Source organism: Chlorocebus sabaeus, chromosome X (assembly GCF_047675955.1).
Source record: "Chlorocebus sabaeus isolate Y175 chromosome X, mChlSab1.0.hap1, whole genome shotgun sequence".
Taxonomy (NCBI): domain Eukaryota; kingdom Metazoa; phylum Chordata; class Mammalia; order Primates; family Cercopithecidae; genus Chlorocebus; species Chlorocebus sabaeus.
In genome coordinates, this window is record NC_132933.1 from 23,713,626 (window position 1) to 23,728,442 (window position 14,817).

The following is a 14,817-nucleotide window of genomic DNA, read 5'->3' on the forward strand; positions in this document are numbered from 1 at the left end:
CAAGACCTCAAACCATCCATCACATCCTGTCTCTCGTATCTTTTACTTCTTATTTTTATTTTTTGAGATGGAGTTTCACTCTTGTCACCCGGGTTCCAGTACAGTAGCACGATCTCGGCTCACTGCCACTTCTGCCTCCTGGGTTCAAGCGATTCTTGTGCCTCCGCCTCTGGAGTAGCTGAGATTACAGGCACGCATCACCACGCCCAGCTAATTTTTAAATTTTCAGTAGATACGGGGTTTCACCATGTTGGGCAGACTGGTCTCGAACTCCTGACCGCAGGTGATCTGCCTGTCTCGGACTCCCAAAGTGCTGGGATCACAGATGTGAGCCACCGCGCCCGGCCTCCTGTATCTTTTAGACCTCTCAGATTTCTTTCCTCAACTTTGAACATCCTCAGATGTCCCCAACTCGAAAAGAAAAACTTCTCTCCCTTCTGCCCCCACCTTCAAAATAGCACCTTTTTACACCTTTTTAGTTCCTTTCTTCCCGCCAGGGTAGTCTCCATACTCTGTTTTTACTTTCTTACCTCCCTTTCACTCTTTTTTTTTTCTTTCTTTCTTTTTTTCTTTTTTTTTTTTTTGACAGGGTCTCACTCTGTCGCCCAGGATGGAGTGCAGTGGCTCACTGCAGCCTCAACCTCCCCAGGCTCAGGTGATCCTCCCACCTCAGCCTCCCAAGTAGCTGGGACAACAGGCACATGCCACCGCACCTGGCTAATTTTGTGTGTATGTGTGTGTGTATATATATCTCTCTACAGAGAGAGAGAGAGAGTTTTGCTCTCATTGCTCAGGCTGGAGTACAAGGGCGCGATCTCGGCTCACTGCAATCTCCATCTCCTGGGTTTAAGCGATTCTCCTGCCTCAGCCTCCCAAGTAGCTGGGATTACAGGCGCACACCACCATGCCTGGCTAATTTTGTATTTTTAGTAGAGACGGGGTTTCACCATGTTGGTCAGGCTGGTCTCAAACTCCTGACCTCAAGTGATCCATCTGCCTTGGCCTCCCAAAGTGCTGGGATTACAGGTGTGAGCCACCATGCCCGGCCTAATTTTTGTATTTTTTGTAGAGATGGGGTCTCGCCATGTTGCCCAGGTTGATCTCAAACTCCTGAGCTCAAGCAATCCTTCTGCTTCAGGCCTCCCAAAGTGCTGGGATTACAACAGGTGTGAGCCGGCCAGGCGTGGTGGCTCACGCCTGTAATCCCAGCACTTCGGGAGGCCAAGGCAGGTGGATCACCTGAGTTCGGCAGTTTGAGACCAGCCTGACCAACATGGAGAACACCTGTCTCTACTAAAAATACAAAATTAGCCGGGCGTGATGGCGCATGTCTGTAATCCCAGCTACTCAGGAGGCTGAGGCAGGAGAATCGCTTGAACCCGGTAAGTGGAGGTTGCAGTGAGCTGAGATTGAGCCATTGCACTCCACCCTGGGCAACAAGAGGCAAAACTCTGTCTCAAAAAAAAAAAAAAAAGAAAAGAAAAAGAAAAAGAAAAAAAAGGAAAAGAAAAAGAAAAACAACAGGTGTGAGCTACCATACCCAGCCCCTTTCACACCTCTTAGGAAACTACTTTTATTTTGAAATGTATGATAAATACAAAAAAGTGCATAAATCATATTTAGATATAGACACGTATTAAATGAATACCCAGGCCCTCACCACCCAAATTAAGAAATAAAACATTACCAGTTTCCTACAGGCCCCTGATACCTAACACTTAATGAGAGTTTAGTCTACGCCAGAACCTGCTCTGAGTGCTTTATGTGTATTGATCTATTTAAGCAATCCTAGGGGGTCAATCATGTGATCACTCTCATTTTATAAATGGGGAAACTGATACACAGAAAGGTTTGGTAACTTGCCCAAGGTCATAATGCTAGTGAGCAGCAGAGTTTGGTCTCAAGCCCAGGCACTCTGGCTCTAGATCAGCACAATCCAACAGAATTCTCTGGAATGAGGCCAGGCGCGGTGGCTCACGCCTGTAATCCCAGCACTTTGGGAGGCTGACATAGGCGGATCACGAGGTCAGGAGTTTGAGACCATCCTGGGCAACATGGTGAAACCCCGTCTCTACTAAAAATACAAAAATTAGCCAGGCGTGGTGGCGGGTGCCTGTAATCCCAGCTACTCAGGAGGCTGAGACAGGAGAATCGCTTGAGCCCGGGAGGTGGAGGTTGTGGTGAGCTGAGATCGTGCCATTGCACTCCAGCCTGGGTGAGAAGACCAAAACTCCATCTCAAAAAAAAAAAAAAAAAAAAAAAAAGAAATTCTCTGGAATGCTGGAAATGTTCTGTTTGTGCTGTCCATTATGGGGCCACTAGGCACACGTGGCTATACAGCACTTGAAATGTGGCTAGTGCAATTGAAGAAATGAATTTTTAAGCTCTCCAAAGTTTTTATTTACCTCTAAATTTAAATAGCCGCCCGTGGCTAGTGGATATCATCATGCACAGTACAGCTCTAGACACTAGGACCTTAATCACTATACCCAACTGCTTACCTCGGTCTGTCCTCACTGAGATCCACTGTGACTTGGCCTGGGACCCCAGCACTGCCCTGACACTGATCTAGCCAGGATGACTGCCCATAGCCAAATCCAAAGGTCTTTTATCCATTTTTATTTCTCTGGATCCCTCAGGAACACTACACAGAGAGGACCATTCTCATTCTTTTTGCATGGAAAAAAAAAAAAAGAATTATCATCCACAAACAGATCTTGAGACTAAACAACAACAACAAAAAGAATTATCAACATTCCCATGAAAGAAAATTTGGAAAATACAAAAAAAGTAGAAAGGGGGAAAAAATCATTCAAAACTCCATAATGAAAATAAAACCATGGCCAGGTGTGGTGGCTTATGTCTGTCATCTCAGCATTTTGGGAGACCAAGGCGGATGGGTTACCTGAGATCAGGAGTTTGAGACCAGTCTGGCCTACATGGTGAAACCCTGTCTCCACTAAAATACAAAAATTAGCCAGGTATGGTGGCAGGCGCCTGTAATCCCAGCTACTTGGGAAGCTGAGGCAATAGAATTGCTTGAACCTGGGAGGTGGAGGTTGCAGTGAGCCAAGATCGTGCCGCTGCACTCCAGCCTGGGTGACAGAGCCAGATTCTTGTCTCAAAAAAAAAAAAAAAAAAAAAAAGAAAAAGAAAAAAGAAAACTATGATTAACATCTTGGTACATTTGCTTCTATATAGAGGTTTTTTTCTTTATTTAAATAGAGATAGGGTCTTGCTATATTGCCCAGGCTCGTGTATGAACTCCTAGGCTCAAGCAATGCACCCGCCTCAGCCTCCTAAAGTGCTGGCATTGCAGGCATGAGCCACCACATGCAGCCTCTATATGGAGTTTTTTTTAAAAAAAACACATGCAGTCATGCTGCTTTTTAATTTCGCTTTGCTTAATTTCAGAACACTTATGTTCTCTAGGGGTTGAATTCTCATCTCAATTTTCTTATCTACTCTCAGGGACTGAGCGACCACCAGCTCCCTTTTGAACTCTTAGACACTTATTTTTGACTCCCTGATAGGCATCTCTATTTCAGATGTCCCAAAGGTACCTCAAGCTCACCACATCCAGACATTGTAGCCCTTATCTTGGTCCACAGCCTGCTCTTCCTTCTCTTGGGCCCTCCCTTGGCATGAGCAGTATCTCCATGTCCCTGTTGAATGAAGCTGGAAATTGAACCCCTCTCCCCCATCCAGGCAGTGACTGAGTCCTGACATTTCTACTTCTATAATGCCTCTGTTCTGTCTTCATTCCCACTATCATTGCCACAGACGGAGCCCGAAGATGTCTGAGCCCCTAACTCTGGCTGTGAACTAGGTCCCCAACCCTGACTCTAGGCTGAATCCCTCTGTCCCCCAACTATAAGTTGAGCCCCTTGCCCTTGCCATCAACTAGTCTATTCCCAATGGCCTTAGAATGAATCTAATCCTCGTAGACTGAGCCCTAACCTGGCCACGGATTAAACCATAACTACAACCAGTTAAAAATGCTTGTCTGGCCAGGCACGGTGGCTCACGCCTGTAATCCCAGCACTTTGGGAGGCCGAGGCAGGCAGATCTCGAGGTCAGGAGATGGAGACCATCCTGGCTAACACGGTGAAACCCTGTCTCTACTAAAAATACAAAAAAATTAGCCGGGTGTGGTGGTGGGCGCCTGTAGTCCTAGCTGCTCGGGAGGCTGAGGCAGGAGAATGGCGTGAACCCGGAAGGCAGAGTTTGCAGTGAGCTGAGATTGCGCCATTGCACTCCAGCCTGGGCGACAGAGTGAGACTCCATCTCAAAAAAAAAAAAAAAAAAAAAAAAAAAAAGAGCTTGCCCTTGGCTGGGCGCAGTGGCTGTAATTACACGCCTGTAATCCCAGCACTTTGGGAGGCTGAGTTGGGTGGATCACCTGAGGTCAGGAGTTCGAGACCAGCCTGGCCAACATGATGAAACCCTGTCTCTACAAAAACTACAAAAATTAGCCAGGCATGGTGGCACACGCCTGTAATCTCATCTACTCGGGAAGCTGAGATAGGAGAATCACTTGAACCCAAGGCAGAGGTTGCAGTGAGCTGAGATCATGCCACTGCACTCCAGCCTGGGCGACAGAGTGAGACTCTGTCTCAGGAAAAAAAAAAAAAAAAAAAAAAAAAAAAAACTAAAAGTGCTGGTGGTGCAGAGCTAACCCATCTCTGTTGATCAAGAACCCACTGAAAGCATCACCTAATGAGGCTGGACCCAGAGCGATGTCATCCTATACAAAGGACAGTCCCTGATGAACCCAAGAATAAGGACTTGCACAGAGGGCCAGATTCTGGTAGGGTGGGTTTGCTGGAAGAGCTGGGTGGGTCTTGAACCACATCCCTATCTTCTCCATAGCTGGAAGACCCCTCTGTGTTCCCAGCTGTGATCGTGGAGCAGGTACCCTACCCTGATTTACTGCATCTGTACTCGGGACTGGAGTTGGACGACCACAATGGCATCATAACAGACGGGACCTTGTGCATGACGCAGGATCAGATCCTGGAAGGCAGTTTTTTGCTGACAGGTCTGTTCCCTTCCTGGGAAGAGAAGGTGTGGTAGAAAAAGGGGTTGTGTCTTTAGGGAACAGCAGCCCACAATGGCTTCTAGTAACCCCGTGCAGAATGGGCAAGGCCACCAGCCAAAAAGTTGTGCTGCTTCACAGAGGAGGGAACCATCTTAGATTCATGGTCTGTGGAAATGGGGTGGGATGATGAGGAGTGAAGACCAGCTGAGGGGGTGGAGAGTTAGGTCAGGAGGGGTGCTGGGCCCTTCCTGGCTGTCCCTCAGTACCTCTGGTCAGGGTCCCCTGCTTCTCCCTCACTTAGCACTCACTTCAGGGTCAGCCTGAAGGATGCTTACCACCATCCTTTCTTCGGGCTGGCCCTGATTATAGCTGTACCCCCTGCCTTGTGCCCTGAGGGAACTTTTCTTCTCTCCTCCCACCATGGAACCGGACCAGATGACAATGAGGCCACCTCGCACACCATGTCAACCGCAGAAGTCTTGCTCAATATGGAGTCTCCCAGCGACATTCTGGATGAGAAGCAAATCTGTAAGTTCGAACCCCAGTGCCTGAACTCAAGGCAACAAAATAATTCCATTTAAAAATATGAAATCCGTGTATTGGTTTCTCAGGCATGTGTGCACACAGGTATACATGCACCACACCCACCGATATACATATGACTTTTATCTTTTTGTATTTTGCTGACAGGTTTATTTCAATTAGCACGATGTCCTCAAAGTCCATCCATGTTGTAGCATGTGTCAGAATTTCTTTCCATTTTCAGGCCAGGCGCAGTGGCTCACGCCTGTAATCCCAGCACTTTGGGAGGCTGAGGCGGGTAGATCACCTGAGGTCAGGAGTTCGAGACCAGCCTGACCAACACGGTGAAACCCCATCTCTACTAAAAATATAAAAACTTGCTGGGCATGGTGGCGCAAGCCTGTAATCCTAGCTACTCAGGAGGCTGAGGCAGGAGAATCACTTGAACCCAGGAGGCAGAGGTTACAGTGAGGCGAGATTGCGCCATTGCACTCCAGCCTGGGTGACAAGAGTGAAACTCCATCTCAAAAAAAAATTTTTTTTTCCATTTTCAGGCTGAATAATATTGGCCAGGGTGCCTTTCTCAGGCCCCTCTGCTCTTTTGCTTAGCTCCCAGGAAGACTGAGAGATGCAGCATGTGGCTCTTTTAGAAATAAGTGATCCGGGCCGGGCGCAGTGGCTCACACCTGTAATACCAGCACTTTGGGAGGCTGAGGTGGGCAGAATATGAAGTCAGGAGTTCAAGACCGGCCTGGCCAACATGACAAAAACCCATCTCTACTAAAAATACAAAAATTAGCCCGGCGTGGTGGCACATGTCTGTAATCCCAGCTACTTGGGAGACTGAGACAGGAGAACCCGGGAGGCAGAGGTTGCAGTAAGCCAAGATTGCACCATTGCACTCCAGCCTGGGCGACAAGAGCAAGACTCTAAATAAATAAATAAATAAATAAATAAAATAAGTGATCCCTGCCCATCCTACCAAGATCCTAACTCCCCAGAGGGCCCCCAAAGCAGGCTCTTCCCAATGCCCCCTCAGGCAGTTACACAGGAGGGTCCCCCCAAATTGCCTTCTCCCAAGGGGTGCTATGGTACAGTGAGGGAAAGCAAGCCATAAAGCTGAAATATGAGATATTTCTAGTCCTGACTCTCACCAGTATTCATCCAGGATCCAACAATGGGTGCCTGTTTGTACTGGGCACAAACTTACTGTGTGATCTTGGGTACATGACTTCCCCTCTCTGGGTCTGTCTCAGTTTCCTTATCAGGAAAACACAGGAATGGGGCTACACGATCTCTAAGGCCCCTTTGAGTCGTAAAATGAGCCAAGGACTAAATTAAGGTGGCCCTTTACCTGGGTTGCCACCTAGATCTTCCCCACCACCAGCAGTGGGCTATAAATGCGGCAGCGGTGATTGGGGCCAGCTCGTGCCCACAGCTCTGCAGATGTTTCCTCTCCTCGTGGTACAAGCCACATGAAGCATTTTCAGGTGTATCCTGTGTCTGGGGTTCGGGGGAAGAGCCCCCCTGCCCTCCCTTGGAACCTACCCATCTCTCCAGCTCTGGGAGACCCCGCTCCAGCCCTGCCCTGGGCCCCGCCCACCTCAGGCCTTTCTCCTTGCAGTCAATACCTCTGAAATGCTTCCAGACTCAGACCCTGCACCAGCCGTCACTCTGCCCAACTACCTGTTTCCTGCCTCTGAGCCCGATGCCCTGAACAGGGCAGGTGACACTAGTGACCAGGAGGGGCATTCTCTGGAGGAGAAGGCCTCCAGAGAGGAAAGTGCCAAGAAGACTGGGAAATCAAAGAAGAGAAGTAAGTGGGGAAGAGTGAGTGTATGTGTGTCTCCGAGGGGATGGGCGGGGCGTGGGGGGCGGTCAGGGCTTATGGATGTGTTATGAGGCCAGCTCTCTGGCGTGACACGGATGGACCAAAAGGCCTCCCTTCTGTAAAACCTGGCCTTATCCATTAGTCTGCCAGTAGCCTGACATTTCCCATGCTGCCCCTGTCTGCCCTGGATCTGCATAAACTCTTTCAGAAACATTAATGATCTTGATAGGTTGAATCCTAGGCTCGGCGTTTGGACACCAGGCTCGGACCCCTGGCCAGTCCCTGGACCTCTGGGCCCTCAGCCTATAAAAGACTAGTCATGCCGGGTGCTTATCTCCCTCTGCAGAGCTTATAAAGCCGAGGCCATATATGAGAGAGGACTTTGGGCTTTCCCAAGCCCCGGTGTTATTGATTTACTCAGGCGATGGCTGCTTGATACTGCCTTGTCAGCATGGCAACCAAACCTCAGCACCGCACTTACCTGCACAACAGTGGTGCCTTTAGGCTGCCTTTCCATATCAGAAGTTAGGCTAGGCAGATTCTGTTCTCACAAAGGTGACTTATTTGCAAGCACTTGGTTTCTCCACATTGTAGCCATGTTGCAGTGCTACCCTGGGGGCCTGAAAATGAGGGTGCAGAGGCCTGAGGGCCGTGGCTGTGGAGAGCAATCTGGGGCCTCCAGCCCCAGTGACCTGCCTCCTCCTTGTTGGCCTTGTCACAGCCAACTCGGCCAGCTCCCGGGCCCTCTCTCGGAAGCTGCTCCTCATCCTACTCACCTTTCCCTCATAGTCCGGAAGACCAAGGGCAACCGAAGTACCTCACCTGTCACTGACCCCAGCATCCCCATTAGGAAGAAATCAAAGGATGGCAAAGGTACGGACAGCTGGGACTCAGGTGAGGTGGGGAGGGAGCCCCTTCCCTGCTGCCAGGGTGCCCCAGCTGCCCAGGCTGCCCCTCATGGCCTGCCCCTCTGCAGGCAGCACCATCTATCTGTGGGAGTTCCTCCTGGCGCTTCTGCAAGACAGAAACACCTGTCCCAAGTACATCAAGTGGACCCAGCGAGAGAAAGGCATCTTCAAACTGGTGGACTCCAAAGCTGTGTCCAAGCTGTGGGGGAAGCAGAAAAACAAGCCTGACATGAACTATGAGACAATGGGGCGGGCGCTAAGGTAGGAGCTGTTGGGACACAGAACCCCTGCCCTGGGGATCACCAGCCCTTCCTTAAGTCCAAGGAGTCCTCCTCGCTTTTGTGGAGACTTGATTGATCATAAGGAAACGAGTCCCGTAACTTTCCTCTTAGCTTGCTTCTATGTCCATTCCCCAGGCCCCCTCTGGGAGGAAGAGCCCCCCGTCCTCTTGTATCTCTGACCTGGCCTTTTTTCTTTGTATTTTCTTTTTTCTTTTTTTCTTTTTCTTTTTCTTTTCTTTCTTTTTTCTTTTTTTTTTTTTTTTTTTTTCTGAGACGGAGTCTTGCTCTGTCACCCAGGCTTGAATGCAGTGGCACGATCTCGGCTCACTGCAACCTCCACTGCCTGGGTTCAAGCGATTCTCATGCCTCAGCCTCCTGAGTAGCTGGGATTACAGGCGGATGTCACCACGCTCAGCTAATTTTTTGTATTTTCTTTTTCTTTTTTTCTTTTCTTTTTCTTTTCTTTTCTTTTCTTTTTTTTTTTTTTTTTTTTTTTTTTTTTTTTTGAGACAGTCTCGCTCTGTCGCCCAGGCTGGAGTGCAGTGGCACAATCTTGGCTCACTGCAAGCTCTGCCTCCCAGGTTCATGCCATTCTCCTGCATCAGCCTTGCAGGTAGCTGGGACTACAGGCGCCCGCCACCACGCCTGGCTAATTCTTTTGTAATTTTAGTAGAGACGGGGTTTCACCGTGTTAGCCAGGATGGTCTCGATCTCTCGACCTCGTGATCTACCCGCCTCGGCCTCCCAAAGTGCTGGGATTACAGGCGTGAGTCACCGCACTTGGCCTAATTTTTTGTATTTTTAATAGAGATGGGGTTTCGCCATGTTGGCCAGGCTGGTCTTGAACTTCTGACCTCAAGTGATCTGCCCACCTTGGCCTCCCAAAGTGTTGGGATTAGGGGCCTGGCCTCCTTTTTGCTTTTTATAATGGAAGAGCAGTTCAGCATCCCCTCTTCCCCAAGAAGGGCTTTCTTCACATCTGCAAGCCAGAGCCCCAGGGAGGTGGACTTGAGTTGTCCTAGAGGTGGTCTCTCAGGCTGGGGGATTGCTGTCCCCGCCATCCATCCCCTCACTCTCAGTTCCCTCCTTCAGTCATTCCCTGTCCTCTACCCCAAAGCAGGGGGTTGGAGGGGGTGGCATCTGAAAACCTTTCTGTGATCCTTTGAGTCCTCAGGGGGAAATCTCAGGAATGTCATAAAAGTCTTCCAAGTCCAGGGGTTGACATATCCTTTCCCTTGCCCTTGGGCCCTCAGTTGGCTCCCCAGCCAGCCTCACTCAGCCTCATGCTTGCCTAGCCCTGGGAGAGGAGCACTGGGGAGATGGAGGTAGAAGGTCTCCCACCCAGCTCCCGGCTAACTCCCAACTCCCCGCCCCTCTTCCTCTAGATACTACTACCAAAGAGGTATCCTGGCCAAAGTGGAAGGGCAGAGGCTGGTGTACCAGTTTAAGGAGATGCCCAAGGACCTGGTGGTCATTGAAGATGAGGACGAGAGCAGCGAAGCCACAGCAGCCCCTCCTCAGGCCTCCACGGCCTCTGTGGCCTCCGCCAGTACCACCCGGCGAACCAGCTCCAGGGTCTCATCCAGATCTGCCCCCCAGGTCAAGGGCAGCTCTTCTTGGGAGAAGCCAAAAATTCAGCATGTCGGTCTCCAGCCATCTGCGAGTCTGGAATTGGGACTGTCGCTAGACGAGGAGATCCCCACTACCTCCACCATGCTTGTCTCTCCAGCAGAGGGCCAGGTCAAGCTCACCAAAGCTGTGAGGTAAAGGCACCCAGGTTGCATGAGTCTTCACATAGTACATCACGTTGGGGTTCAGTTTTCTTTTCTTTTTTGAGATGGAGTCTCGCTCTGTCACCCAGGCTGGAGTGCAGTGGCATGATGTCTGCTCACTGCAACCTCCGCCTCTCGGGTTCAAGTGATTCTCCTGCTTCAGCCTCCCGAGTAGCTGGGATTACAGGTACCCACCACCACACCCAGTGAATTTTTATATTTTTAGTAAAGATGGGGTTTCACCATGTTGACCAGGCTGGTCTCAAACTCCTGACCTCAAGTGATCTGCCCGCCTTGGCCTCCTAAAGTGCTGGGATTACAGGTGTGAGCCACTGCGCCCAGCAGGGCTCAGTTTTCAACTTCTTGCCAAGCTCTGCTCTATCTCCAGGCTCATGGGATCCTCCCAGAGCCATGGAGAAGCCAGTAGGGCACTTGTTAGTCAAGAGAGGGAAAGTCACTTGCCTGAGGTCACACATCCGGGGGCTTACATGAGAGCGGCTCCCCAGGGAGCCACCAGGGCCTCCGTGTCCTGGCCCATCCTCCTAAGCCTCCTCCATTCTAGAAAAGAAGCAACAGAGAATGTTTTACAGCCGCCTGCTGTGAACCCCTTGGGACCTCCAGGTGTACCCGGCAAGCTCTTACTACTTCTCATCCCCACTAAGGGGCCTCCAATTTTCCCTGAGAAGGTTGAACTTGTTGGGTTATGTGTATGGACCTCCCACTAAGCTGGCGTGGGTCAGTGAGACACCCTTTCGAGGAGGGCAGGCAGTAGAGTGGAATGGTGAGGAAGATGAGCTCTGGGGTCACAAGGCCTGCTGTGTAGTGCTTACTCACCCATGTACACTCGCTGTGTAAGCACTAGAGCAGGGACTCACATCGAGGCCTTGTGAGACCCCAGCATCCCCACTTGGAAGAAATCAAAGGATAACAAAGGTATGGCTGGTCTTGGAGCAAGTTATTAATACATAACCTCTCTGTGCCTCACTTTCCCCAATCTGTAAAATCAGATTGTTCTTATTCCACTTGTGGGCTGATTTCAGGATTGAGTGAAATGCCACATGTCAATCACTTAGAATGATCCCTGACCTATAAACCTATAAGTACTTAATAAATGTGAGCTACAGCTGGGCACGGTGGCTCATGCCTGTAATCCCAGCACTTTGGGAGGCCAAGGCAGGTGGATCACCTGAGGTCAGGAGTTCAAGACCAGCCTGGCCAACACGGTGAAACTCCGTCTCTACTAAAAATACAAAATTAGCCAGGTATGGTGGTGCTTGCCTATAATCCCAGCTACTCGGGAGGCTGAGGCAGGAGAATCGCTTGAACCTGGGAGTCAGAAGTTGCAGTGAGCCAAGATTGCGCTACTGCACTCCAGCCTGAGTGACAGAGCGAGACTCCATCTCAAAAAGATAAAAATAAATAAATACATGTAAATAAAAATTAGCTGGGCGTAGTGGCACACACCTGTAGTCCCAGCCACTTGGGAGGCTGAGTCAGGAGGATCGCTTGAACCCAGGGCTTCAAGGCTGCAGTGAGCAATAATCATGTCACTGCACTCCAGCCCGGGCAGCAGAGTGAGACCCTGTCTCTAGAAAAAGAAAAAAAAGCAACAAAACAGCAAAGAAATCGACAAACACCTTCAGCTCCATTCCTCTCTGCCCTTCCTAACCAGCTGGGGGACACCTCCTGCCTTAACCAACTCTGTTCTCTGTTTCTTCTCAGTGCGACTTCGGTGCCCAGCAACATCCACCTAGGAGTGGCCCCCGTGGGGTCGGGCTCGGCCCTGACCCTGCAGACGATCCCGCTGACCACGGTGCTGACCAATGGGCCTCCTGCCAGTACTACTGCTCCCACTCAGCTCGTTCTCCAGAGTGTTCCAGCAGCCTCTACTTTCAAGGACACCTTCACTTTGCAGGCCTCTTTCCCCCTGAACGCCAGTTTCCAAGACAGCCAGGTGGCAGCCCCAGGGGCTCCACTGATTCTCAGTGGCCTCCCCCAACTTCTGGCTGGGGCCAACCGTCCAACCAACCCAGCGCCACCCACGGTCACAGGGGCTGGACCAGCAGGGCCCAGCTCTCAGCCCCCTGGGACTGTCATTGCTGCCTTCATCAGGACTTCTGGCACTACAGCAGCCCCTGGGGTCAAGGAGGGGCCACTGAGGTCCTCCTCTTATGTTCAGGGTATGGTGACGGGGGCCCCCATGGAGGGGCTGCTGGTTCCTGAAGAGACCCTGAGGGAGCTCCTGAGAGATCAGGCTCATCTTCAGCCACTTCCAACCCAAGTGGTTTCCAGGGGTTCCCACAATCCGAGCCTTCTGGGCAACCAGACTTTGTCTCCTCCCAGCCGCCCCACTGTTGGGCTGACCCCGGTGGCTGAACTTGAGCTCTCCTCAGGCCCAGGGTCCCTGTTGATGGCTGAGCCTAGTGTGACTACATCTGGGAGCCTTCTGACAAGATCCCCCACCCCAGCCCCCTTTTCCCCATTCAACCCTACTTCCCTCATTAAGATGGAGCCCCATGACATATAAGCAAAGGGGTCAGGGCAAGTGTGACCCACCAGGCAAAATTGAGCAGCATTTTCATAGGGACCGACTCCAGTAGCACACCTGCCCCTGCATTTCAGTGGGATGTCAACACACTTGACCCCCAGTTCCCCGGCCCTGCCTGGTGTCACTGTGGCCAAACAGTGCCCAGCTTAAGCATCCCTGGCATCAGACTATGGCCTTCAAAAGCACTAGGGGATATGCTTTTGCCAGCATAATGGGCTGACTTGGTGATGGAGGGAAAAACCCTTGAGCCAGGCAGAAGTTTGTGGCCAGGGTCTGTGCAGCAGTTTCGTGAGAAGAGCGCTTCTACTTGGCTCTATCTCACTGGCTGCATTCCCTACACAGGGAATTTACTACCCCGTATGTGACTATCCCTGTATGTACTTGTGTGTACTTGTTGGTCTGTATCTTAGTTTCTTTGGGGAGGACAGGGCTGTAGCTGTGAGGTCTTGTCTCCAAAGGTGTGTGTATATCTCCGTGGATCAGCCACAGGGATAGGGATTTTGTTTTTAAGGGAAAGCATTCTCTAATTCCCTTTGTTCATGCCAAGATTCAGTTGCTCTGAGACTATGGGGTACAAGTTTGATCCCCCGAATCTGGAGATGTTGTAGAGCTGGAACGAGTGCAGAGTAGGAACGCTTTGATGCGCATGCACATTGGGGAAGATGCGCTCCTCAGGGACACGAAGGCCGAGTAGGATAAAACCACGATGGGAGGGAAGGGAAGTCAGCTCTGGGAGCAGCACTCACTGGCTGGACCAAGGTACTCTTCCTAGAGTTTGCCGTGTTAGCAACCACAGTCACCATGCGGTCAGGCTGGAATCTTGGGCCACCCCAGAGTGCTTTGCTGAAGGATTAGACAGGGGTGAAGTGCCCTCCAGCCTCAGAGCTAGCCACAAAGCCCCCAGTCAGAGCTGAATTCATTGAATATTTGTGCCTCGGGCTTGGGCTGTTTGTGTGATACCAGCCCCCCGCCAGACAATAGCCTTTGCTGACACCCCAGCCTACTTCCCCAATCCTGGGCTCCCTCTTGATTACTTTTTGACATTTTCCAGCTGTCAGGCATCACTGGGGCTAGTCCAGCAGCGACCTATATGGGGCCCACCCCCATTCCTGCTCAAGCATGGGTACCTACCACATGGTTTCTGCTGCTCAGCCTGCCTGCAACTCACCTCAAAGGCGAACCAGCCTGCCTCTATGATGACTGCAGCAGACCTCCTCGGGTGGACCGATGCCCCTCATCTCCCACTTTCACACCTAACCCTGACTCCTTCACCAAGAAGACGGGAGTCGGCAGTCGTGGCTCCCTGCTTCCCTCTTTCCAAGGAAGGGTCAACCTATTCTCTCTCAAAGCCAACCCCTAGGCCAATGGCCTGGATCTCCTCCCCTCTCCCTTCTTTAAACGAGCTTGCTTCCCTCCTGCCAAGTTTGGGGGCAAGGCTAAGAAATTTCAGCCACAGAAACAACTCTATTATCTGGTGACTTTGGGTAATGTGAATCAGTGCCTGAGGACCTTTGCTATGTCCTTGGTACAAAACCATCCACTTGACCTAACTACCTCCCCTGGCCGCGCTCTCGCTCTTCTCTTCTTTGCCAAGCCAATTATCACCCTCTCCCACTCTCTTCTTCTCCCTGCCCCCTGGAGGGCACTGCGTTTAGTTGTGCAAATGTATTTTCTATGCGTGTTTCCAGCAGTTGGCATTAAAGTGCCTTTTTCTAATAAAATCAGTTTATGATGACAGTTTCCTGATGGTTGAAAGTAAGCATCTTGATAAAGGGTCACCATTAAAAAATTTTGCACAAAGGTGCTGCATGGGTTGGGGTAGCCCCATCCCCACCTGAAATCTGGTTTCTGCCACCCCTACTCCAACTCCATGGAAACTCATTGCTGGAAGGTCATCAGTGACCTCGTGGTGAA

At 50.8% G+C, this 14,817-nt stretch overlaps 1 protein-coding gene across 2 annotated transcripts in view; it reads left to right on the forward strand.

Moving 5' to 3' along the window:
- The window catches only part of ELF4 (E74 like ETS transcription factor 4), a 45,807-nt gene extending 31,167 nt beyond the window's left edge, over positions 1-14,640 (forward strand). Inside the window, exons 3-9 of one of the 2 annotated variants that reach the window (XM_007992672.3) lie at positions 4,873-5,041; positions 5,477-5,569; positions 7,188-7,379; positions 8,184-8,267; positions 8,371-8,563; positions 9,969-10,346; positions 12,078-13,666. In XM_007992672.3, the coding sequence (XP_007990863.1) occupies positions 4,873-5,041; positions 5,477-5,569; positions 7,188-7,379; positions 8,184-8,267; positions 8,371-8,563; positions 9,969-10,346; positions 12,078-12,882 (1,914 nt within the window). In that variant the 3' untranslated portion in view covers positions 12,883-13,666. Of the gene's footprint in view, positions 1-4,872; positions 5,042-5,476; positions 5,570-7,187; positions 7,380-8,183; positions 8,268-8,370; positions 8,564-9,968; positions 10,347-12,077 lie in introns of both variants that reach the window. The other variant, XM_007992671.3, reaches the window with a different exon arrangement.
- Positions 14,641-14,817: the final 177 nt, after the last annotated feature.